This window comes from Salvelinus sp. IW2-2015, linkage group LG11 (assembly GCF_002910315.2).
Source record: "Salvelinus sp. IW2-2015 linkage group LG11, ASM291031v2, whole genome shotgun sequence".
In the NCBI taxonomy this organism is placed as follows: Eukaryota; Metazoa; Chordata; class Actinopteri; order Salmoniformes; family Salmonidae; genus Salvelinus; species Salvelinus sp. IW2-2015.
Genome location: NC_036851.1, coordinates 46,177,381 through 46,201,022, shown reverse-complemented (window position 1 = coordinate 46,201,022; position 23,642 = coordinate 46,177,381). Strand labels below are relative to the sequence as shown.

The 23,642-nt window shown below is 41.6% G+C and overlaps 2 protein-coding genes across 4 annotated transcripts in view; both read right to left on the bottom strand.

Moving 5' to 3' along the window:
- LOC111970487 (3'-5' exoribonuclease HELZ2) overlaps window positions 1–16,919 on the bottom strand; it is a 49,367-nt gene extending 32,448 nt beyond the window's left edge. Inside the window, exon 1 of one of the 2 annotated variants that reach the window (XM_023997254.2) lies at window positions 16,797–16,919. The gene's annotated coding sequence lies outside the window, so the exon portion shown is untranslated. The remainder of the gene's footprint in view (window positions 1–16,796) is intronic. The other variant, XM_023997255.2, reaches the window with a different exon arrangement.
- Window positions 16,920–17,676: 757 nt separating this feature from the next.
- Window positions 17,677–23,642, bottom strand: part of LOC111970486 (stathmin-3-like) — a 118,292-nt gene continuing 112,326 nt past the window's right edge. For both annotated transcript variants that reach the window (XM_023997253.2, XM_023997252.2), the window contains exons 3-6: window positions 21,217–21,312; window positions 20,767–20,942; window positions 20,394–20,585; window positions 17,677–19,735 (exon numbers count right to left, since the gene is read on the bottom strand). In XM_023997253.2, coding sequence (XP_023853021.1) covers window positions 19,676–19,735; window positions 20,394–20,585; window positions 20,767–20,942; window positions 21,217–21,312 — 524 coding nt within the window. In that variant the 3' untranslated portion in view covers window positions 17,677–19,675. The remainder of the gene's footprint in view (window positions 19,736–20,393; window positions 20,586–20,766; window positions 20,943–21,216; window positions 21,313–23,642) is intronic.

Here is a 23,642-nt window from a genome sequence, read left to right as displayed (position 1 = left end):
CAATTGGAGGTGTACCTGTAGATGTATTTAAGGCCTACCTTCAACACCAGTGCCTCATTTACTTGACAATGGCGAAACTCAAAGAAATCAGCCAAGACCCCAGAAAAAAAAATTGATAGACCTCACAAGTCTGGATTCATCCTTGGGAGCAATTTGAAACGCGCTTGAAGTACCACGTTCATCTGTAAAACAATAGTACACAAGATAAACACCATGGGACGCGCCAGCCGTCAGTACCGCTTCAGGAAAAGGAGATGCATTCTGTCTTCTAGAGAAGAACTACTTTGTGCGAAAAGTGCAAATCAATCCAGAACAACAGCCAAAGGACTTGGAAAGATGTCTGGAGGAAACAGGTACAAAAGTATCTATATCCACAGTAAAGGACCCCGTATATCGACATCAACCTGAAAGCCCGCTCAGCAAAGGAAGAAAGCCACTGCTTCCAAATCCACCATAAAAACCGCCAGACTAAGGTTTGGCAACTGCACATGGGGACAAAGATCGTAACCTTTTTGAGGAATGTTCCTGCTGGTCTGATGAGAACAAAACATAGAACTGTTGGCCAATAATGACCATCGTTGATGTTTGGAGGAAAAAGGGGAGCGTTGCAAGCCGAAGAACACCATCCCAAACCATGAAGCACGGGGGTGGCAGCATCATGTTGTGAAGGTGCTTTGCGGCAAGGAGGGACGGTGCACTCACAAAATTAGATGGCTCTCATGAGGAGGGAAAATTAATGTGGATAATAATTGAAGCAACATCTCGAAGACCTTCAGTCCCGCGAAGTTAAAGCTTGTCGCAAATGGGTCTTCCAAATGGACAATGAACCCCCAAGGCATACTTCCAAAGTTGTGGCAAAATGGCTTAAACAATTTAAAGGGCAATGCTTACAAATACTAATTGAGTGTATGTAAACTTCTACCTACTGGGAGTGTGATAAAAGCTGAAATAAATGGATTCTCTCTGGAGCGTATTATTCTGACATTCACATTCTAAATTGAAAGTGTGATCCTAACTGACCTAAAACAGGGAATTTTTACCAGGATTAAATGTCAGGAATTGTGAAAAACTGAGTTTAAATGTATTTGGCTAAGGTGTATGTAAACTTCCAACTTCAACTGTATTTATTATGAACATCGAAATGTTAGCTACTAAAATCAGATACAACAATAATATTAAGGGATTCGAAATCCATGGCTTAAAAACAAAGGTGTCATTGTAGGCTGATGATTCATGTTTTTTTTAAATAAATCCACAATTTGGATCCCTCCACAGCCTTACAGAGGATCTAGATACATTTTCTAACCTCTCTGGATTACAAGTGTACTATATTATGTATTATAAAACTGGGTGATTCAAGCCCTGAATGCTGATTGGCTAACAGCCATGGTATATCAGACCGTATACCACGGGTATGACAAAAAATGTAATTTGACTGCTCTAATTACATTGGTAACCAGTTTATAATAGCAATAAGGCACCCCGGGGGGTTGTGGTATATGGCCAATATACCACGGCTAAGGGCTGTATCCAGGCACAGTGCATTCGAACAGCCCTTAGCCGTGGTAAATTGGCCATATACCACTCCCACTCGGGCCTTATTACTTAATTGGATTACTAAAAAATAAAACTTTTACATTACCAATAAAATGGTCTGACGGTGATGTGGACATACTCGGTATTCAAATCCCGAAAGAAAGAAAGACATTTTAATAGAAAGTTAGCAAAAATAGATACCATGGAAATGAAAATACCTGTCTATTTGTGGAAAGATCCCCCTGATTAACTCTTTAGTCATATCCCAGTTGACCTATTTACTTTTGGCCTTGCCTACATCTAGTGACCTGTTTTAAAAATTATATGAGGAAACAATATTACATTTTATTTGGAATGGCAAGCCAGACAAAATTAAACAGACCTATTTATATAATGAATATGAATTCGGAGGGTAGAAATGATTAAATATTAACACATTAGACCTCTCACTCCTTCTTTTACAGCTGTGCCATATAGATTGCAAAATAGTTGGGAAGAGATTTTCAATGAACCGATTCCATGGCACATGGTTTATGAAYTTATTACGCAAAACAATGCTGGATTCAAAACTTAGAATTGTTCAATTTAAATTATTATACTAAATTCTTGCAACCAATAGAATGTCATGGGGATACAACCATCCCAGCTCTACAGATTTTGCTGCGAAGAGACAGAATCATTAGATCATTTGTTTTGGTACTGCCCATATGTTGCTTGTCTTTGGTCGCAGGTCCAGGAATGTGTGAAGAAGAGCAACATTTACCTGGAGCTAACTCTGCAGATAGCACTAGTGGGTGATTGGAAAAGTCATAGTCAGTTGATCAATAATATAATAATACTTCTAGAAAAATTGTACTGTAGAAACTATGAGAATAGAAAGGTTCAGAACTTTTGTGAAACATCACAGCACAGTTGAAAAATATATGGCAAATAGAAATCCAAAATGGATGGTGTTCGGGGATAGATGGAAGGGGTTGAGTGGAGCTGAAGGGTGGGATTAAAAACAACAAAATAACTMATGTAAAATATGCTCTGTCCGTAAAATGTATATGGGTTCGGAACTTTTATGAAACAGCACAGTTAAAAATATATGGAAAAGTAGAAATTAAGCAGGATGGGCTTCGGAGATGGATGGGAGGGGTTGATGATGGCTGAAGGATGGGATTAAAAACAAACAAAAGATAACTAATGTAAAATATACTGTCCGTGAAATGTATGTAGGATGTATAAACTGGAAGTGGAAGCCTATTTATTTTTGTCCAATAGCTTACTGAAATTAGGGGAGGGGTGGTAGGGTTAGGGGGAAATAATAAAGAAGGAATATATATTTTTTTTAAAAAATTTTTTTTAAAATAATATATATATTTCCAAATAAAATATATGGGGGATTGGAAATGATGAAGACAATTACATTGACAAAAGCCACAATCTATCTGCAATACTAAAGCTGATCTACCCTGTAAAAAAAAACAATGTCATTCTCTTTATGACCAGACAGAATCAGATAGATGGCCTACACATACAGAGAMWGAGGGGCGCTGTATCGGATGCTTTCTCCAATGATACATTCAGCCTCTTCCGAATTGATAGAAAGTTATGGAAACACAGACACGAAAGATACATTGTTTGTTTTATTCTTGGTCATTTTGGGGGGGAAGCCTGGCTTCACTTGGCACCCATGATTAAACGCCACTGCTATTATCACATATGACCGCCAAGCACTTCTGGACTTCAAGAATATGATGGATGAGCTTCGTTCGAGTTTCGTATCATAGAGACATGAAAATCTACAACATTATGTCTTACTAAAACGCGGCTGGAGGATGACGCTATGTAGTACTCGTTGGATTCTCCATGCAGTGGCAGGATCAGATTGCGGTTTCAGGGAAAACGAAAGGAGGCGATGTGTGTTTTTCAGAAATAACAACTGGTGTGCTGCTTCAAGTGTGAAGGAAATCTCAAACTTTTTCTCACCTGATATACAGTACCAGTCAAATATTTGGACACGCCTACTCAATCCAGGATTTTTCTTTATTTTTTGTATTTTCTACATTGTAGAATAATAGTGAAGACATCAAAACTATGAAATAACACATACGGAATCATGTAGTAAAAGTGTTAAACAGATCAAAATATATTTTATATTAGAGATTCTAAAATGTCCTGATCAATCTACACACAAAACCACATAATGACAAAGCGAACAGTTTTTTTTATTTAAATTTTGACAAATTTCTTGAAAATAAAAAAATATAAATACATTATTAACATAAGTATTCAGACCCTTTGCTATGAGACTCGAAAATGAGCTCAGGTGCATCCTGTTCGCATTGATCATCCTTGAGATGTTTCTACAATTTGATTAGAGTCCATCTGTGGTAAATTCAATTGWTTGGACATGATTTGGAAAGGCACACACCTGTCTATATAAGGTCCCACAATTGACAGTGCATGTCATAGCAAAAACCAAGTCATGAGGTTGAAGGAATTGTCCGTAGAGCTCATGAGATCCACAAGGATTCGTGTCGTAGGCCCAGATTCTGGGACGGGTACCAAAAAATGTCTGCAGCATTGAAGGTCTCCACGAACACATTGGCCTCATCTCATTCATATGCTTAAATGAAAAGTTTGAACCACCAAGACTCATCCTAGAGCTGGCCGCCCGCACCAAACTGAGCAATGCGTGGATGAGAAAGGCCTGCTCAGGGAGGTGACCAAGAACCTGATGGTCACTCTGACAGAGCTCTAGAGTTCCTCTGTGGAGATGGGAGAACCTTTCAGAAGGCAACCATCTCTGCAGCACTCCACTAATCAGCGCCTTTATGGTAAATGGCCAGACAGAAGCCACTCCACAGTAAAAGCATATGACAGCGCTTGGAGTTTGCCAAAAAGGCCACTAAAGGACTCTCACACCATGAAAACAAGATTCTCTGATCTGATAAAACCAAGATTTAACTTTTTGGCCTGAATGCCAAGTGTCACGTCAGGGGATTGCACCATCCTAAGTGAGCCATGTCTGGTGGAGCATAATGCTGTGGGGATGTTTTTCAGCGGCAGGACTGGGAGACTAGGATCGAGGCAAGATGAACAAAGAAAGTACAGAGAGGTCCTTGATGAAAACCTGCTCCAAGCACAACTAGCCAAGACAACGCAGAGTGCTCCGGACAAGTCTCTGAATGTCCTTGAGTGGCCAGCCAGAACCCGGACCTGAACCCAAATCTAACATCTCTGGAGAGACCTGAAATAGCTGTCGCATGCTGCACAGCCCACATCCAACCTGACAGAGCTTGAGAGGATCTGCAGAGAAGAATGGAGAAATTCCCAAATACAGGTGTGCCAAGCTTGTAGCGTCATACCCAAGAAGACTCGAGCTGTAATTCTGCAAAGGTGATTCAACAAAGTACTGAGTAAAGGGCCTGAATACTTATGTAAATGTAATATTTCAGGTTAAATAATCGGGGTATTGGTGTAAATTGATGGGAAAAAATACTTCATATTTTTAGAATAAGGCTGTAAGTAACAAATGTGAAAAATGTCAAGGGGTCTGAATACTTTCTGAATGCAATTTATATTCTACCCACAGAAACATATATAAGGCCTTCCCTCGTCCTCTCTTCGCAAATCTGACCAAATTAATTCTCCTGCTTCCTGTTTACAAACAAAAGCTCAAACAGGAAGTACCAGTGATCACTCTCAATACGGAAGTGGTAAGACGAGTAGAAACAAGGCTACAAGACTGTTTTACTTGTACAAGCTGGAATATGTTCCGGGATTCATCCGATAACATTGAGGAGTTTTACCATAAAGCAAGGCTTCATCAATAAGTGCATAGACAATGTCGTCCCCACAGGACTATAAGAACATATCCCAACCAAATCCATGGATTACGAAACTCGTAGTATGTGTTTGCTCTCTGCTCGCCAAACATTTACCGGTTAAAGACGGAATAGCAGGCGCGCTTCTCAAAGCATGTGCAGACCAGCTGGCAGGTGTCTTCACAGACATTGTCAATTTCTCATTGTCCCAGTCTGTAATCCCAACATGTTTCAACTGACCACCATTGTCCCTGTTCCCAAGAGCTCCAAAGTAACCTGCTAAATGAATATCGCGTTAGCACTCACATCTGTAATGAGAACTTGCTTGTGAAGGCTTCGGTCTGACATCACATCAACACCATCTTCCTAGACCCACTCCAATTTGCATACCACCYCAACAGATCCACAGATGACGCAACAGCAATTGCACTTCACACTGCCCTCTTCCACCTGAGGAAGAKAAATAACTATGTGAGAATGCTGTTCATAGACTACAGCTCAGCATTCAACACCATAGTCCCCTCCAAGCTCATCCCCAAGATAGGGACCCTGGGACTGAAACTGTCCCTCAGCAACTGGATCCTGGATTTCCTGATGGGTCGGCCCCAGGAGGTGAGGGTAGGCAACAAGACCTCCTCCACGCTGACCCTCAACAYGGTTGGCGGACAGCCCAGTACACCACTGGGACTGAGCTTCCTGCCATTCAGGACCTCTATATCAGGTGGTGTCAGAGGAAGGCCCGAAAACTTGCCAAAGACTCCAGCCACCCAAGCCATAGAGTCTATGGCATAGACTGTTCACCCTGCTACCGTCCGGCAAACGGTACCGGAGCATCGGCKCTCGGACCAACAGGCTCTGAAACAAATGCTAAATAGTTAATTAATAGTAACCAAACTATCTGCACTGACCCTATGCACACTCACTWGCCTTTATATAAACACTTACACTCCACTGTCACTTCCACAGAAATCTCTCACACATTCAAACACTACATACGCACACACACGCATACCGACACAACACAAACATACTGTACATACACACACACACACAGACACGCACACACACACTTACACCCATCGTTTGCTGCTGGTACTCTGTTCTATTACTCTTATTATTATCTATCCGGATGCCCAGTCACTTTACCCTGTCTTTATGTACATATCTACCTCAAGTACCTAGTACCCYTGCACATTGATCTGATACTGGTACTTCCTGTATATAGYTCCATTCTTGTGTATTTTATTTTATTCCTCGTGTTAGTTACTATTTTAACTCTGCGTCATTGGGAAAAGTTTGTAAGCAAGTATTTCACTGTAAAGTCCACACCAGTTGTATTCGGCGCATGTGATAATTACAATTACATTTTATTTGATGTGGGATGCTGGGCTGGAGGGAGTTGTAGTTTTCATTAAGAAAATATTCAAACTAGTTCAGCTCAGAAATGTTGTAACTACAATGACAATAATCCATTGCGCCAGTTTTTGTTAAGACGGAGTTGGATCATAGAGCAAGAGGCGAAGCGAGAAGTTTCACTATCACCAAAAATCGATCAAAAATAATCCCAATGCATTTCTATTGTTTTTTTTGTGGACCTAAGCTTGTCGCCTGCCTTCCCGCCTTTGGGACAACGACCCCATTGTTAGGGCGGAGACATGAGCATCTCGTCATTATATACAGATCTCTGGACGAATACACTTTTAAGCCTGCTACGTTAAGCCTTTTTCATATTACCCATAAGCACTCTGATACGTTGTGCTGGATGTCATGCATTTCAATGGGGACATCCACAATAGAGTGGAARCACAATYCCCCYTKSSGKTKRARGRMMMCKSMWWMYTTTTTTTTTTACCCCTTTTTTCTCCCCAATTTCGTGGTATCCAATTGGTAGTAGTTACAGTATCGTCTCATCACKRCAACTCCCGTACGGACTCGGGAGAGGCGAAGGTCGGGAGCCATGCGTCCTCCGAAACACAACCCAACCAACCCACTGCTTCTTGACACAATGCACATCCAACCTGGAATCCAGCCGCACCAATGTGTCGGAKGAAACAYCGTACACCTGGCGACCTGGTCAGCGTGCACTGCACCCGGCCCGCCACAGGAGTCACTAGTGCGCGATGAGACAAGGATATCCCTGCCGGCCAAACCCTCACTAACCCGGGCGACGCTGGGCCAATTGTGCACCACCCCATGGGCTTCCCGGTCGCGGCCGGCTGAGACAGAGCCTGGGCTCGAACCCAGAATCTCTGGTGGCACAGCTAGCGCTGCGATGCAGTGCCTTAGACCACTGTGACACCCGGGAGGCCTGAACAGCGCATACTTTAAAAAAATTGTAACTCTACATTGTCTTCAGTCYAGCCGGAGTTCGTCAAAGAACAAGAAGTTACTAAACCACAGAAAAATATGAAAATATATGTATATTTTTTTAATTTAACCTTTATTTAACCAGGTAGGTCAGTTGAGAAGAAGTTCTCATTTACAACTGCGACCTGGTCAAGATAAAGCAAAGAGTTACACATGGGATAAACAAACGTACAGTCAATAACACAATAGAAAAATCTATATACAGTGTGTGCAAATGTAGTAAGATTAGGGAGGTAAGGTAATAAATAGGCCATAGTGGCGAAATAATTACAATTTAGCAATTAAACACTGGAGTGATAGATGTGGAGAAGATGAATGTGCAAGTAGAGATACTGGGGTGCAAAGAAGCAAAAAATTAAATAACAATATGGGGATGAGGTAGTTGGGTGGGCTATTTACAGATGGGCTGTGTGCAGGTGCAATGATTGGTAAGCTGCTCTGACAGCTGATGCTTAAAGTTAGTGAGGGAGATATAAGACTCCAGCTTCAGTTATTTTTGCAATTTGTTCCAGTCATTGGCAGCAGAGAACTAGAAGGAAAGGCAGCCAAAGAGGACTTGCCTTTGGGGATGACCAGTGAAATACACCTGCTGAAGCGCTTGCTATGGTGACCAGTGAGCTGAGAAAACGTGAGGCTTTACCTAGCAAAGACTTATAGATGACCTGGAGCCAGTGGGTTTGGTGACGAATATGAAGCGAGGACCAGCCAACGAGAGCATACAGGTCGCAGTGGTGGCTAGTATATGGGGCTTTGGTGACAAAACGGATGGCACTGTGATAGACTACATCCAATTTGCTGAGTAGAGTGTTGGAGGCTATTTTGTAAATGACATCGCCGAAGTCAAGGATCAGTAGGATAGTCAGTTTTACGAGGTATGTTTGGCACCATGAGTGAAGGAGGCTTTGTTACAAATATATGACTMATTTCAGGAAACTAGGCATATGTCGCAGGCCACTACTTCACAGGAGAGCCATTTGAACATAAACTTTTTGGGGGGCAGAATCTGAGCTTTCATGTGCCTTAATAACAGACTTGTATGCCATCTGTAAATGTGAATATAATTGTTAAATTACGAGCCTAGGTGGTTTAGCCACAGAAAAAGCTGGCAACCTTCCCCCTATCCATGATTGGCTGAGATAATGAGTGTGCTGGACATGCCGAGAGATGAGTTCGGATTGGTCTGCCATATAGCACAGTTCTGTCTATTTGAGCTGGTTAGTATGTGTAGGTAATCCTCTCTACTGCGTCTTTTTTATTTTTTTATGTATCGCGTAGTAGAACTGCAAAAGTGTTTGCTCTCCACTTTCTGGAAGACAGAGTTTTTGAAATCAGTGGAATTAGAGTATGATAGATAAGRAGATGGAGAAAACACCTGTGTCTGGATTACATCTTCAAACTAAGGGCAACCATGCCATCTGTGACAAGGAGAGGCATCCATCCATAATGTATACGGACGGGTAAGATAGTCTAGCTAGCTACATTTTCAGATCTTACACTTTTCACATTTTTCATTTCAAGTTAAAGTGTACTGTTAGCTTATGTTAGCTGGCTGGCTTGCTAGCCATTTGCTTTGCTAGTTRTAGCCTAATGTTAGCTAGCTAATATTGAACCTGGTTTGTTAGCTACCTGCAGATTCATGCAGGGTAGCAACGTCATGAGTTGGGATTATGGTTCATTGTTTACCTAGCTAGCTAGCTACATGTCTTAACAAAATACACTATGCAAGGAACCATTTCAATAGAATGTCACTGCGACAACTGTTGATAGACTTAACTGGTAAATTGGCTCTGGCTATCTACTCCAATTTCAGAGCACTCTAGTCTGAGTGTGCCAGAGCGCAGAATAACTGACGAATTTACGAACACTCAACACCCGTTGAATGGCCGGTGTCAGTAAACGTTTCCAAAAAAGCGTAGATTTATGCCAGCAGYACATAAAAACAGCCTAACCAACTCTGCTAGGGCGAGTAAAATGGTCAGTGAACGGTTCTCTTACGTTAGCCAGTTAGCTTGACTGTTGTTGTTAGGGAAAGGGAAAGGGGGATACCTAGTCAGTTGTACAACTGAATGCAATCAAATGAAATGTGTCTACCGAATTTAACCCAACCCTTCTGAATCAGAGAGGTGCAGGGGTCTGCCATAATCGACATCCACGTCTTCGGCGGCCGGGGGACAGTGGGTTAGCTGCCTTGCTCAGGGGCAGAACGACAGATTTTTACCTTGTCAGCTCGGGGATTCAATCCAGCAACCTTYCGGTTACTGGCCCAACGCTCTAACCACTAGTTAGGACAGAACGCTCGGATCAACTCTTAAACAGGACCTGAATGGGTGTAGACAAAGAAGAGCTCTCCAGTAGGTACCAAAACATTCAAAAGCCATTTTCTCAAAAGTGAAGTAAGTTACAAGTTTATCAACTTTCAAAGCAGAATTACTTTCCCATTGTTCCTCAAATGCAAATGTAGTAGCTCTGTGTCTCTGCTTTTATCTAATGTAAAAAACACAATTTCAAATTTTGCTACATAARACCGAATCAAGGCGGTCAGTCACATATGTGATAGCTTTATAATATAGCTAGCAACTTGTAAACAACTACCATTCCTATAAAGTACGTACTATGTTAATAGTAAATGTTAAATAATACACATTGGCTGTTAAGCCAATTATATTATATGACTGTTGCCTCACGTTTAAAGCTGCAATAGTTAACTTTTTGGGMGACCCAACCAAATGACCATAGAAATGTGTGTTATAGATCTGTCATTCTCATTGAAAGCATGTCTAAGAAGCTGTCAACATTTCTATGCTTCCTGTTTGTCTTGAACTTTCGGTTTTGTACACCAGCTTCAGACAGATTAATCTACAATATTTTGGGTTATGGAAAATATATTTCACAGTGGTTAAGGTGGTACAATGAGTCTCTACACCAGTGGTCACCAACCTAGTCGATTACCAAACATTTCTGTATGAAAAAAAATATGATAAAGCCTTGCGTTCCATTTTTTTTAAATTTGTTTTGCGCTGTTGGCGGTAGACGCACTTGATTCAGCAGCCTTATCGACAGGAAGGCAAAATGTTCCCATTTTGAACAATTTCATGTGTCTGTAGATAGAACTCCACCTACCCGGCAGGCCCAGAGAGCAAATCAAGTGCACCTTTTAACTGGCCCATCAGATATCTCAGATCACTCACTGAGCCTGCAAAGTTTCCTCGAGGCATAGACTGTAAAAAGAAGCCTCGAACCCATAGCAAAGTTGATACTGTGAGATTTCAAAACTTTTAAAACCATGACTAGAGAGACACAGCGAATAAAAAAAAATCTCAAAATGGWCTGAGAAGAAAAACATTGTCAGGGCAATTCAAGCATAGCCAATATGCAGTGATAATGTATTGGGCCTACTGCACAAATCTTATTGCTACAGAACTGTTTTGAATTGGTCAAAGTTGAATAGGCTTAGGTTTTTTTAAGTCATTTTTTTTTACCTGAGCGGTAGATCTCGACTCAGATTCTGACTCAGAAAGTGATCTTGACTCAGAAAAGGTTGACGACCACTGCTGGCTTGTTTTGTCACATAAACTGAAATTAGGCGAACTATTACAATTTTAGCAATGGCAGAGCAATTTCTGCATAGTGCATCTAAGTTTATTGTGATTGTAATGACGTTTGTTTTTTGATGATAATTATTAGGTATTATCAGTATTTTCACTAGCTACAATGGTATCTTCAACCTAGCCTAGCTTTTAGCTAGCTAGCTAGTTGTTCTGCAGTGCAAGTTAGCTTGACTTGCTATAAAGTTAGACAAACAAGTTGTGGATAAAGTAGTTAAACAAAACATGTTTAATCTTTTATCACCTGAAATAATATATGTATCCTGTCTTGAATAAAAAAAAGTKTCTCCTTCATTTTGCACAAACACTAAACATGTCCGTTCAGTAGCGGGGCAAGACTCTGAAGAAGAGTTACTGCATAATGAAATATGTTAAGATGTAAACGTGTCATTAGGTTAGATACACACAGACCGTATAGACCGCATGAGAGAGGAATCTACACAATGACGAGAGGGACAGAGACAGTTYGTGAAAGTATGCCTTTGAAGAAGTAGTAMAATTATTTTGTCAGACAGCTCTTTGGCATAGGCCACTTAGGCAGGGTAGCTAAATAGGATGACTAAAGACAGACAATACAGTATGGGGAGCACATAGATAACGTTAGGTCTGGCTGGCAGACTGCTACTGCCTGAGCAGAGATCAGATGATGACTTTATGATATGAAAAATAATAAAGTCATCAAATTAAAACTAAGTAATATACACAGCTTAAATATTGTATTATTTCATAGTAATTTCCTATTTCCCTACTGATGTCTACCCARTGTGGACTTGACAGACAATGGAATATTTACAATGTTTTGGCAATTGAATGCTAACTATTTGGGTTTTTGTAATTTCCATAAAAAAAAGCTCTATTTCATAATGCATTTTATGTTTTAAAAAATTATCGAAATTGAAATCGAAAACCATTATACATTTTTTATAATCGAACCGAAATGACCTCAAAACACTAAATAGCTCAGCACTACTATTTTGAGGAAGTAATACTGGCTTTGTTACTAGGGTGTCTCATGGGRGACAAACATCAGTAACTGCCACATGAACCACACCCCCAAGACTAAAATCTTCTTTTTCTTAACACATGTCGAATCTGTGCGTTCAGTCGCTCTTTAAAGAAAAAAGACWGTTTATACTTTCCCATCACATTTCACTCCAAGTCCCAACAGTCCAGCAATGTGCTTCCATTAACAGTAAATATCTGAAGTTGCTGTCATGTAGGCTACTTCAGAGGAAACCTTTGTCTTTGACTGTTCAATCTTAAGCGTAAATGAGGAAGCGATAGTCCAGCCCCCACCATCCGCGGGAATCGCACAGCCTGAACGCGCACCTCCCCACAATACCCAACCAACGTGTGTCTTGGTTCCTGTCCTCTACTCATTTGAATGTGTTGACAGTTGGAGAAATTGCTGGAGCTGCGCTGAGAATTAGAAAAGTATGAAAGCCAATGGTACAATATTCTATAACTCTGCTGTGCTTATGCGTACAGTTTGGTACGCTGATAGCACAGGAGGCTGTTGGGGGGAGAACGGCTCATAATAATGGCCGGAACTGAGCAAATGGAATGGCATCAAACACCTGGAAACCATGAGTTTGATGTATTTGATACTATTCCACAAATTTTACTCCAGTCATTACCACGAGCCTGTTCTCCCCAATGAAGGTGCCACCAACATCCTGTGTCTGATAGACAGTCTATCAGGGTAGCAAACGTGTACGCGTCTCAGAACATACAGAGAAGAAATTGCCAGATGCATCACAATACCCCCGGAACTAGCTGCACTGGGAGCCAAATTTGAAATGGAATACAGTGAATACATTGAGCAGGGTGGGAAAAATCGCATTAGAACACGATTCAAATGTATTTTGAAGGGCTGTGGTCACCATTCATGTATTAAATTAAATATATACATCAGACAGTTTTGGGGAGCTACAGTGCATTCGGAAAATATTCAGACCCCATTATTTGTTCCCACATTTTGTTACATTACAGCCTTATTCTAAAATGGATAAAATTATTTTTCCCCCTCAGAAATCTACACACAATACCCTATAATGAAAAAGCAAAAACTGGTTTTTAGAAACTTTAGCAAATGTATTAAAAATAAAAAACAGAAATACCTTATTTACATAAGTATTCAGACCCTTTGCTATGTATGACAGGCTGACCACACCTAAATACATTTTGAAATCTATGTTATTCAATTATTGCACCCACACTGCTCGCGCACGCCAACAAGCGTCTGCATTGCCATGGGCTAAAATAGAAATCAGTTCTATTTCTGACGCAGATCGCGCTTCAAATGATGCCTCTCCCATCTCCTCATTGGTTTATAGAAGCAGGTACCCACGTGCCATCTCCTCATTGGTTATACCCACGTGGGTGACTGAAAGACGAACGAGGTCAGTGGCGGTAATGCACCTAATTTATGAAAGTTGCCAATCGCAATATAAAGTCAAGAGAAGAAAAAGCCTGGAAGGAAGAGAGATGACTAGAAACGTTTCGATTGACCGTTTTATGTGTGGATTAATTGGCGGAGTAGAGGACCTTGTGCATTTCAGGTAAAATAACAACTCAAATGCTTATATCCCAGGACCAATTAGCTAGAAACTGCAAGCTAGCTAAATAGGAGAAATTAGCTAGCAAGTGCAAGCTGACTAGCTAAATTGCCATAAATGTTTAATGCTTTTCGACCTGTCCCCAAATTAATAATTGGTTCAGTTTGTTTTGATATTTTAACCTGCGTGTCATGRTCACGTTTGGTGTAGGGGGATAAAATAAATGTATGCACGATGTCGCACGCTCGCAGCCGGTTTGGGTCCCATGTGAGACTCGAAATTGAGCTCAGGTGCATCCTGTTTCCATTCATCATCCTTGAGATGTTTCTACAACTTGATTGGAGTCCACCTGTGGTGAATTAAATTGATTGGACATGATTTGTAAAGACACACACCTGTCTATATAAGGTCCCACAGTTGACAGTGCATGTCAGAGCAAAAACAAARCSATGAGKTMGAAGGAATTGTCCATAATTCTCCGAGACAGGATTGTGTCGTGGCACAGATCTGGGGAAGGGTACGAAAAAATKTATGCAGCATTGAAGGTCCCCAAGGACACAAGTGGCCTCCATCATTCTTAAATGGGAGAAGTTTGGAACCACCAAGACTCTTCCTAGAGCTGGCCGCCCGRCCAAACTGAGCAAYAGGGGGAGAAGGGTTTGATCAGGGAGGTGACCAAGAACCCGATGGTCACTCTGACAGAGCACTAGAGTTCCTCTGTGGAGATGGGAGAACCTTTCAGAAGGACAACCATCTCTGCAGCACTCCACCAATCAGGCCTTTAATGGTAGTGGCCAGACGGAAGAAACTCCTCAGTAAAAAGCATATGACAGCCCGCTTGGAGTTTGCCAAAAGGCACCTAAAGACTCTCACACCATGAGAAACAAGATTCTCTGGTCTGATGAAACCAAGATTGAACTCTTTGGCCTGAATGCAAAGTGTCACGTCTGGAGGAAACCTGGCACCATCCCTACGGTGAAGCATGGCGGTGGCAGCATCATACTGTGGAAGACTAGTCAGGATCGAGACCAAGATTAACAGAGCAAAGTACAGATAGATCCTTTAATGAAAACCTGCTCCAGAGTGCTCAGGGGTGCCACGCTTGTAGTGCTATTGATGAGGAAAGATTTTACCTACCTACTCTATTAAAAGATATTCATCGTACCGCATTTCTCCAATGCCAAACCTGTGTGTCTTGTTTGCAATGAAACTGTCGTTGTTTTGTAAAGATTTCAATCTTAGATGTCATTATGAATCTAAGCATTGTACTTTCAGAAGTTGATTTTCCACCCCAGAGAGTCCAATGCAGAAAGGAGGTAGGCCTATTTAAAGAGTGCATGGTGACACTATTGGAGGAAATAGCTATAGGCCTACCAACAAATAGTGTATAAAACATTAGGAACACATGCTCTTTCCATAACACTGTCCAGGTGAAAGCTATGATCCCTTAATGATGTCACTTATTACATCCACTTCAATCAGTGTAGATGAAGGGGAGTAGACATGTTAAAGAAGAATGTTTAAGCCTTGAGACAATTGAGACATCGATTGTGTATGTGTGTGCCATTCCGAGGGTGAATAGGCAAGACAAAAGATTTCACGCTCAACAGTTTCCTGCATGTATCAAGAATGGTCCACAATCCAAAGGACATCCAGACAACTTGACACAACTGTTGGAAGCAATGGAGTCAACTAAGACTGATCCCATTTAGTTGACTGGTCGATTGTTTGGTCAATAGGCTGTTGGCCAACAGAGATTTCTTTAGTCAAGCAGTCAGATAGCCAAGATTGCTTCACCCTCATGTTGGTGATAGCAAGCTAGCAACCAGGCTAGGTAGTGCTAAGTATCAACAGCCAATCCACAAGGGGTTGGAAACTATAGTGAGAGTTGATTGGTCAATAGCAAGTACGAACTTTTCCCAACTTTGTTCCCGCCCTGTTCAAGCTCCCTCAAGCTCCCTCGCCCATTCCGAAGATTATGGATATACTGACAAGATACATTTCTCTCCGCCCCAACAATGGGAGTCATTGTCCACAAAGCGCCACTGCGGACTGTCTAGCTCCAACCTATCCTTTCTTTGGATTGGAGAATACGTCTCATTATTTTAATGCTTTTTTAAATATTAGATGAGGTTGTTGACGTCAACTACCAGTATTCAATGGAAAGATATGCTAAGCTACTAGCCTCATGTCATGAATATGCAAAGCCATATTGAGACAACTCTGATATTATTTTTTTCTCAGTGACCGGGATGTCACGTGTCCTATTTATATCAGTACATTTTTGCAAAACTTCTATTCGATCAAATAAGCCTCATGTAGCAAATAAGCCATAAATGTTTTTGTTGACCAAATTCGACACTCCCTCATTGACCTCCAAACGAGGGAGACAGATTTTCTGCCGAGCTGGGCCTCTCTTCCTCTTCCTCTCTGGCCTTTCTCGCATCGCCCAACGGTCCTCCCGCGCACTTCGCATCATTCATTTAAAATGAATGTGCTTCTGTTGTTTCATCGCCCCCAACTTGCTGTATGGATCTCTTGACCACGTCCACGATAGACGCACAGCTCAAATTCCCAACAAACGCGGCTCCGTACCCGTCCTCTATTTCTTTGAATGTGTTTACAGTTTACAGAAATTGATAGAGCCGCGCTAAAAATGCTAAAAGTATGAAAGACACATATGTTCCAATATTTGTGCGTATACGTTTTGGACGACTCTTATAGGCGATTTACCTTGCTTACCTTTCACCAGGAAGCAATTTGATAATTTGTTGTCATAAAAAATTGCAACATCAAGTAACTCCTGGTTTGATCTAGAATGAAGTCGCAGGTTCGTCTGATTTACAATTATTTTCAAAACGTTCGGTTATAACCCACACATGGTTAATTAACTAATTTTAAAATGCTGAACTCACCGCAATAGTTTCAGGAGTTTTTAACAGTCAGACATTTCACATTAAATTGAAACTCCAGTTTCTTCCGTTGTATCTGATATAGTGGATATGGGGACAATAAATCCCTCCCATCGCTGGAATATCATTTAGTAATGGGTTGTTCGTGAACGAACGGCTCTTTTTGAACGGATCTTTTTGGTGAACGTCGGCAACCGAATCGCATCGGTGAAAGAGCCGATCATTTGGCTCCCTGATTTGCATACTGCTACTACTGCTTTTTGAGCACAAAATAACTTTTTTCTGCAGAGAAGTTACAAAAKAATTATCTAAAGAGGGTGAATATTCAGGGAAGAAACAACAAATAGTGGGGAGAATGCGTCAATTTGGTCCAGATTGTTTTGCAGGCCATCTAATAATTTGGTCAGATAAAAATTTATTTGAATGCAATTTAGCAATTTTTTGTGGTTGTAGGTCGACTCTTAAGCATTTTGAACGAAGAACCGTTTGGCGTACACCGAAAAGACTCGGAATGCCCATCACTAGTATTGTTTCATTCGCTGCACAGTTAAGTTTCGTTTCTGTCATTCTGGGCGTCGGCGTGAGGGCATCATCATATGATACTGTGCAGAATGACTCTAGTATAAACAGAGACAGTTGATAAATAATACGAATAAGATTAGAGAATTCTTCCATAATCTCTGCTATAGAGCCTCGATGATATCCGTTATCACATTACACATTTTACTGGTCAAACGTTACGACAGACAAATCATGCGAACGTTGATAATAGTCCGACAAATAGCAGATAACTATCACATGATGATACATCATACATTTCATTACCTGTGGATGATTTGGCAGCAGTCCCCTGTTCTTTGGATGAACCAGAAAGTCAAAAATGTTTGAACGTGCCATGAAGGGTTTATTGATCCAGTGAAATTCATTCTKAAGCATTATTTTTACCAGGCTAGATTTTTCAAAGATGTGTGAAAGCTATGATATCAGATCTCATGTGACATATTTTACTACAATTGTAAACAACACACATGTAAATTATTAAATGTCACAAATGTAAATGAAAAAATAAGGTATCACCAACTGTATTATAGTTTATCAGACTTTATATGCAAGCAACAACGGCTGACCAAARGTGAGTTATTCACACAGAGTCGTTATATGTGCGGAGACTGTGTGTATGTAAGCATAATGGACTGCTGGACCCATCTTAGACAAAGATAATTAAAACAGTAGTTGGCACGATGTCAAGGTTACTTAAGGCAAGGCGACAACCAACCAAGTCAAGCACCAGCATGACAGAATTGTGTCCTAGCATAACCCCACTGTGTGTCCTAGCGCAACCCCACTGAAGCTGAGCAGCATTATCCCAGCAATATACTGTATAGGGAAACCTGGCACGAGTAACCTAGGCTTATATGCTGCTACAAGAGCAAGTGTGTCTGGTAATACATTCAGGCTATGTCAGCATTTGATACCTCTACATCGCATGCCAAAGTTCACATCATAATCCTTCTTATTTGCATATGATTTGCATAAAACTAGTTATTTCACATTGACTCTGTATCTCACTGCAAACTAACTATGGCATTCTGTCGTGGAGTCATCTTGTTACTCAATGTAGTCCCCTACAGTGGCACTTACTCAACAGTCACAAGTGAGTGTCTCTCAGAAATAAACAGACTGTGTGGGAGATTTCAGTAGCCAGGAAATGAAACTGAAGCGAGAACGGAARCCACTCTTCAAGCAAATTAAACATATGTGTCATAACCTTATTCATTTCCTGACCTACAGCAACGTGAATACTGAACTTTATTGAGCTGAGGCCTAAATGTGACTATGCTCCATTTTATACACTCAATTGATTAACTTTATATGTTGATTGAAGACAGCTGCACAAACTGACAATGGGTGTCACTATRCATGATGAATGGCCAGGTTAGTGTGTTTGCCTGTCGATTGTGCTGAATATGGTATATTATCCCGTTTCACGAGGTCTGAGCGAGCCTCTAGCACAGGGGCAACTCTCGAGTCCGTTTAGCTTGGCTCAGCTCCCATGTCATAAAGTACCGTATGCAATAGACGTAGGGATCGTGTTATGACCTCAAGCTCATTTTTCAAGATAATGACAGTTTGGAAATATGTGGAACAGATTCACTCACAGTACAGATGCAGCGTAGACATTTACTTCCTATGAGAATTGAACATGACCTATTGAACTACTATGTTTTGAATCGACTCACAGCCTTGCTCTCTGACGTAGGCGCACACACACCCTTCTGAAAAGGTGTGCATGAACAGGCATAAAACTAGCATCTGTACAAAATCCCAACATCCCCAACACAGAAACAAACAGTAAAGATGTACACACACACACACACACACCACCTCTTCTCGCCTGCCCCATGCGCTAAAACAATCAAATATTTCACCATACGCCTGTCTTTTACAGTAGCTTTTTAGGTTTGACACACAGACAGATTTTCCAAGCATTTACACTAGTGCAAAATTTAACTGGTCATTTTTCTGGACAGAACCAAACATTATTTTAAACAAAAGGTAAAAAAAGGTAAGAGAAATAACTTTTCAATTGTTTTCATGTTGTTCCTTTGTATGAACTCACAGGTGCAGTCTTAACACAGGTACAAAGGTTTATTAAATCTGACCTTTGACCTACTGTGCCTTTGCATTTCAAATGTTTGTGGTTTTCAAAAAAAATACACACTGAGAGATGAGAAACAATCTGTGTAAATTATTAGCTTGTGAAATCAGTGTATACTGAACAATGCAAGAGCCTTTGAGACATTGAGATTTTAAAAAGTAGCATTTCCTCCAACCAAAACCCATCAGATGAGAATCTCTTGACAAAACTGTAGAAAATGTTTTCAACCACAGAGGTCAGCTTGGAGCTCTTTGTTTCTACGGACCTCAGCGGCATGGATTTCCTGTGATGAAACGAAGTGAAAATTAGAGAAGATGTGCTATAAAATACTGCAATAGAAGGTAATTTACATAGTCACACCATTGTTCTCTATTCTCTTTTTATTTTWATATTTTACAGGAAGTAGGGGTGTTGAGGGTACTGCAGTAAAAAATTMTAATAATTWWAAAAATAAAAGAAATCCACAAAATTTGTGAACTAGGCCTTTATTACTCCTGTATGAGAGGAGAGAAATACTCCTCAGCGCCCTTCTTTCCTTTATTATTCTATTAACACTGGTTAGAGTTTCAACATCAACTGCCATCAAACAAAAGTGAAGAATGGAGGGATCTGATTGTTTCTGCATTCAGCAATGCTGAATTGTTTCCTTGCCAATTTAAGTTACAGACTGGTCATCCATTTACCGACTGGCATTCAGGCTAATCATTTCATGTTAATGCATTTCCTCCTGTTGCCAGAAAGGCGACTAGGTCATCACACTCCTCCAGTTAGTATTCACAATGCCCATGTCTATGGCCTTGGTCCTCCTTAATTTTTCATTACAGTAAACCCCTAAACCAAAGATCACCTCCAATCTTGTTTTGGATGCTGTACTCTCTACACACAAAACACTTTTTCTAAGTTAGGCCATAGCTTTGATTGACAATCAGTGGGTGTCTAACCTTCTCCCGGAGCCGCTGCTTCAGCGCATTCAGCTGGGCCTCGCGGTTCTCTTTGTTGACCTCCATCTTGTAGTTAAGCTTCTCTTCGGCCATCTTGCTGAAGTTGTTGTTCTCCTCCAGGGCCTTGTGGAGCACCTGTCGCTCGTGTTCCCGCTTCTCAGCTAGCTGCTTCAGCACCAGGGCCTCCTGAGACTGCAGAGAGAGACGAGGGAGAGAGATGGTGAGGGAGGGAAGGAGACAATGATAGAGAAGAGGGAGAAAGAAAGAGGGGCGAGAGGAAAAGGGATAGATGATGAGAGAGATTGTGAAGAGTGAGAAGAATCGAAGGGTGAGAAGAGATATTGACCCATTCTCTGTCATGCTCTCCATTTACCTTTCTCCTCTCCTCCGCAGCTTCCAGCCTCTTCTGGAGCTCGTCCGGGGAGAGGTCCTTCTTGGGAGCAGAAAGCAGGGGCTGCGGCCTGTCTGGAGAGAGGTCAGCGGGGGCCTTCAAGATGATCTCGAAGGCCTGGCCGGATGCCCGCTTGTTCAGGGACTTCACCTCCATGTCTGTGGAGAACAGCAGGTATTAGGGCAGTAAGGCTGTGGCGGCCAGGACTCAGAATTACTGGCCTGTTTGTACACCATGCTATGGTACTAACACACAGCAGCTTGAAGACAGACAGACAGACAGACAGACAGACAGACAGACAGACAGACAGACAGACAGACAGACAGACAGACAGACAAGGGGAGAGAGACAGATAGACCATAGAGAGATCATATACAGAATTTATATAATCTCTATGGGACACGGACAAACACAGAGCTCTTCACTACTAACCTCCATATTGGTAGAGGCTGTTGGGGTGTGGTTGTGAGTAGAAGCAGGAGCAGATCAGAGACAGCATGGACATCTCTTTGATCTTGTCGGAGTAGGCTGAAAAACAGGGAGACGAGAAAAGACATCCACGGTTATCCTTACATCTACGTTTAAATTGGCATATGTCATTTATTGTGAATGCCACAGTAATTTAGCATTTACTAAACTGACTGATATCGTCATAATATGACTAGATAATGTATGCGTGAAGAGTCTAATGGTAAAATGGTGAATCAAGGCTGTACTGTACAGTGCATTGGGAAWGTATTCAGACCCCTTGACTTTTTCCACATTTGGTTACGCCTTATTCAAAAATGTATGAACAATTTTTTTACCTCATCAATCTGCACACAATACTCCATAATGACAAAGCAAAACCAAAAACCCCCACCTTATTTACATAAGTATTCAGACTCTTTGCTATGATACTCGAAATTGAGCTCAGGTGCATCCTGTTTCCATTGATCATCCTTGAGATGTTTCTAAAACTTGATTGGAGTCCACTTGTGGTAAATTCAATTGATTTGACATGATTTGGAAAGGCACACACCTGTCTATATAAGGTCCCACAGTTGACAGTGCATGTCAGAGCAAAAACCAAGCCATGAGGTTGAAGGAATTGTCCGTAGAGCTCCGACACAGGATTGTATCGGGGCACAGATCTGGGGAAGGGTACAAAAAAATGTCTGCAGCATTGAAGGTCCCTAAAAACACAGTGGCCTCCATCATTCTTAAATGGAAGAAGTTTGGAACCATCAAGACTCTTCCTAGAGCTGGCCGCCGGGCCAAACTGAGSAATCGGGGAGAAGGGCCTTGGTCAGGGAGGTGATCAAGAAAACAATGGTCACTCTGACAGAGCTCCAGAGTCCCTCTGTGGAGATGGAAGACCCTTCCAGAAGGAGAAACAAGATTGAACTCTTTGGCCTGAATGCCAAGCATCACGTCTGGAGGAAACCTGGTGCCATCCCTACGGTGAAGCATGGTGGTGGCAGCATCATGCTGTGGTGATGTTTTTCAGCGGCAGGGACTGGGAGACTAATCRGGATCGACTGGGAGACTAATCAGACTAATCAGGATCGACTGGGAGACTAATCAGACTAATCAGGATCGAGTGGGAGAATGGGAGAAACTCCACAAATACAGGTGTGCCAAAAAGACTCAAGGTTGTAATCGCTGCCAAAGGTGCTTCAACCAAGTACTTAGTAAAGGGCCTGAATACTTATGTAAATGTGATATTTCCTTTTGTTATTCCTCATAAATTAGCAAACATTTTTATTATGGGGTATTGTGTGAAGATTGATGAGGACATTTTAAAATAAAGTTTAGAATAAGGCTACGGCGTGGGGCCATTGCCAGTGTTTTTTGTGGCAGTGCTCCCAGTAACTTTGAACTGAATCACGGTCTCCTCTATCATGATAGAAGTTGGAGGGCTCTGATACAGGGCCTCCTTAGTAAGTTGACTGAAACAGCCCTCACACTCTACTCTATAAGGAGGGTACGCGCTCAGTCACTTGTTCACTGACAAAGGGAGACGCGTCAGGGTTCAGCTCCTTAGTAAGTTGACTGAACGGCCTCCGCCTTAGTCAGTACATTGACTTATGAGGGAGGCTGCCCAGGGCGCCCCTGGCCCCTGCCAGTACAAACTTAGTATCTCAAGAAGGGAGGTTCGTACGTTCTAGGATATCGAGCTTACTAAGCCCCGAGGGAGGTCGGCCTGTTTACGAGATAAAGTTGACTGAAAACCGGCCTCCTTAGTAATTGAACTGAATCTCACTTACTAAGGAGGCTGTTCAGTCAACTTTGACTATTCACGTACGGGGAGGGCCGTTCAGTCAACTTAACTAAGAGGCCGTAAGGTCAGGCCATCAGTCAACTTACTAAGGAGGCCGTTCAGTCAACTTACTAAGGGAGGCCGTTCAGTCAACTTACTAAGGAGGCCCTGCAGACAACTTACTAAGCGAGGCCGTTCAGTCAATCTTACAAGAGAGGCCCTGCAGACAACTTACTAAGGAGGCTGCTTCAGTCAACTTACTAAAGCGAGTCCGTTTACAGTCACTTACTACGGAGGCCAGTTCAGTCAAGTTACTGGGAGCCACTGCCACAAAAACAGCCCCCAGCTGCCAGTAAGCATCTCCACTAGAACCCAGTGCCTCGTGTAAAATAATATATAATTATAACAAGTGTTTATTCACAAACCGCAAGAAGAATACATTTTGTTTCACCTCTTGACACCTCTTGCATAAACACACACACACACCACACACACACACACACACACACACAACACACACACACACACACACACACACACACACACAACCACACACCACACAACACACACACACACACACGATAACATACGCGCTATAACACACACATACCAATGG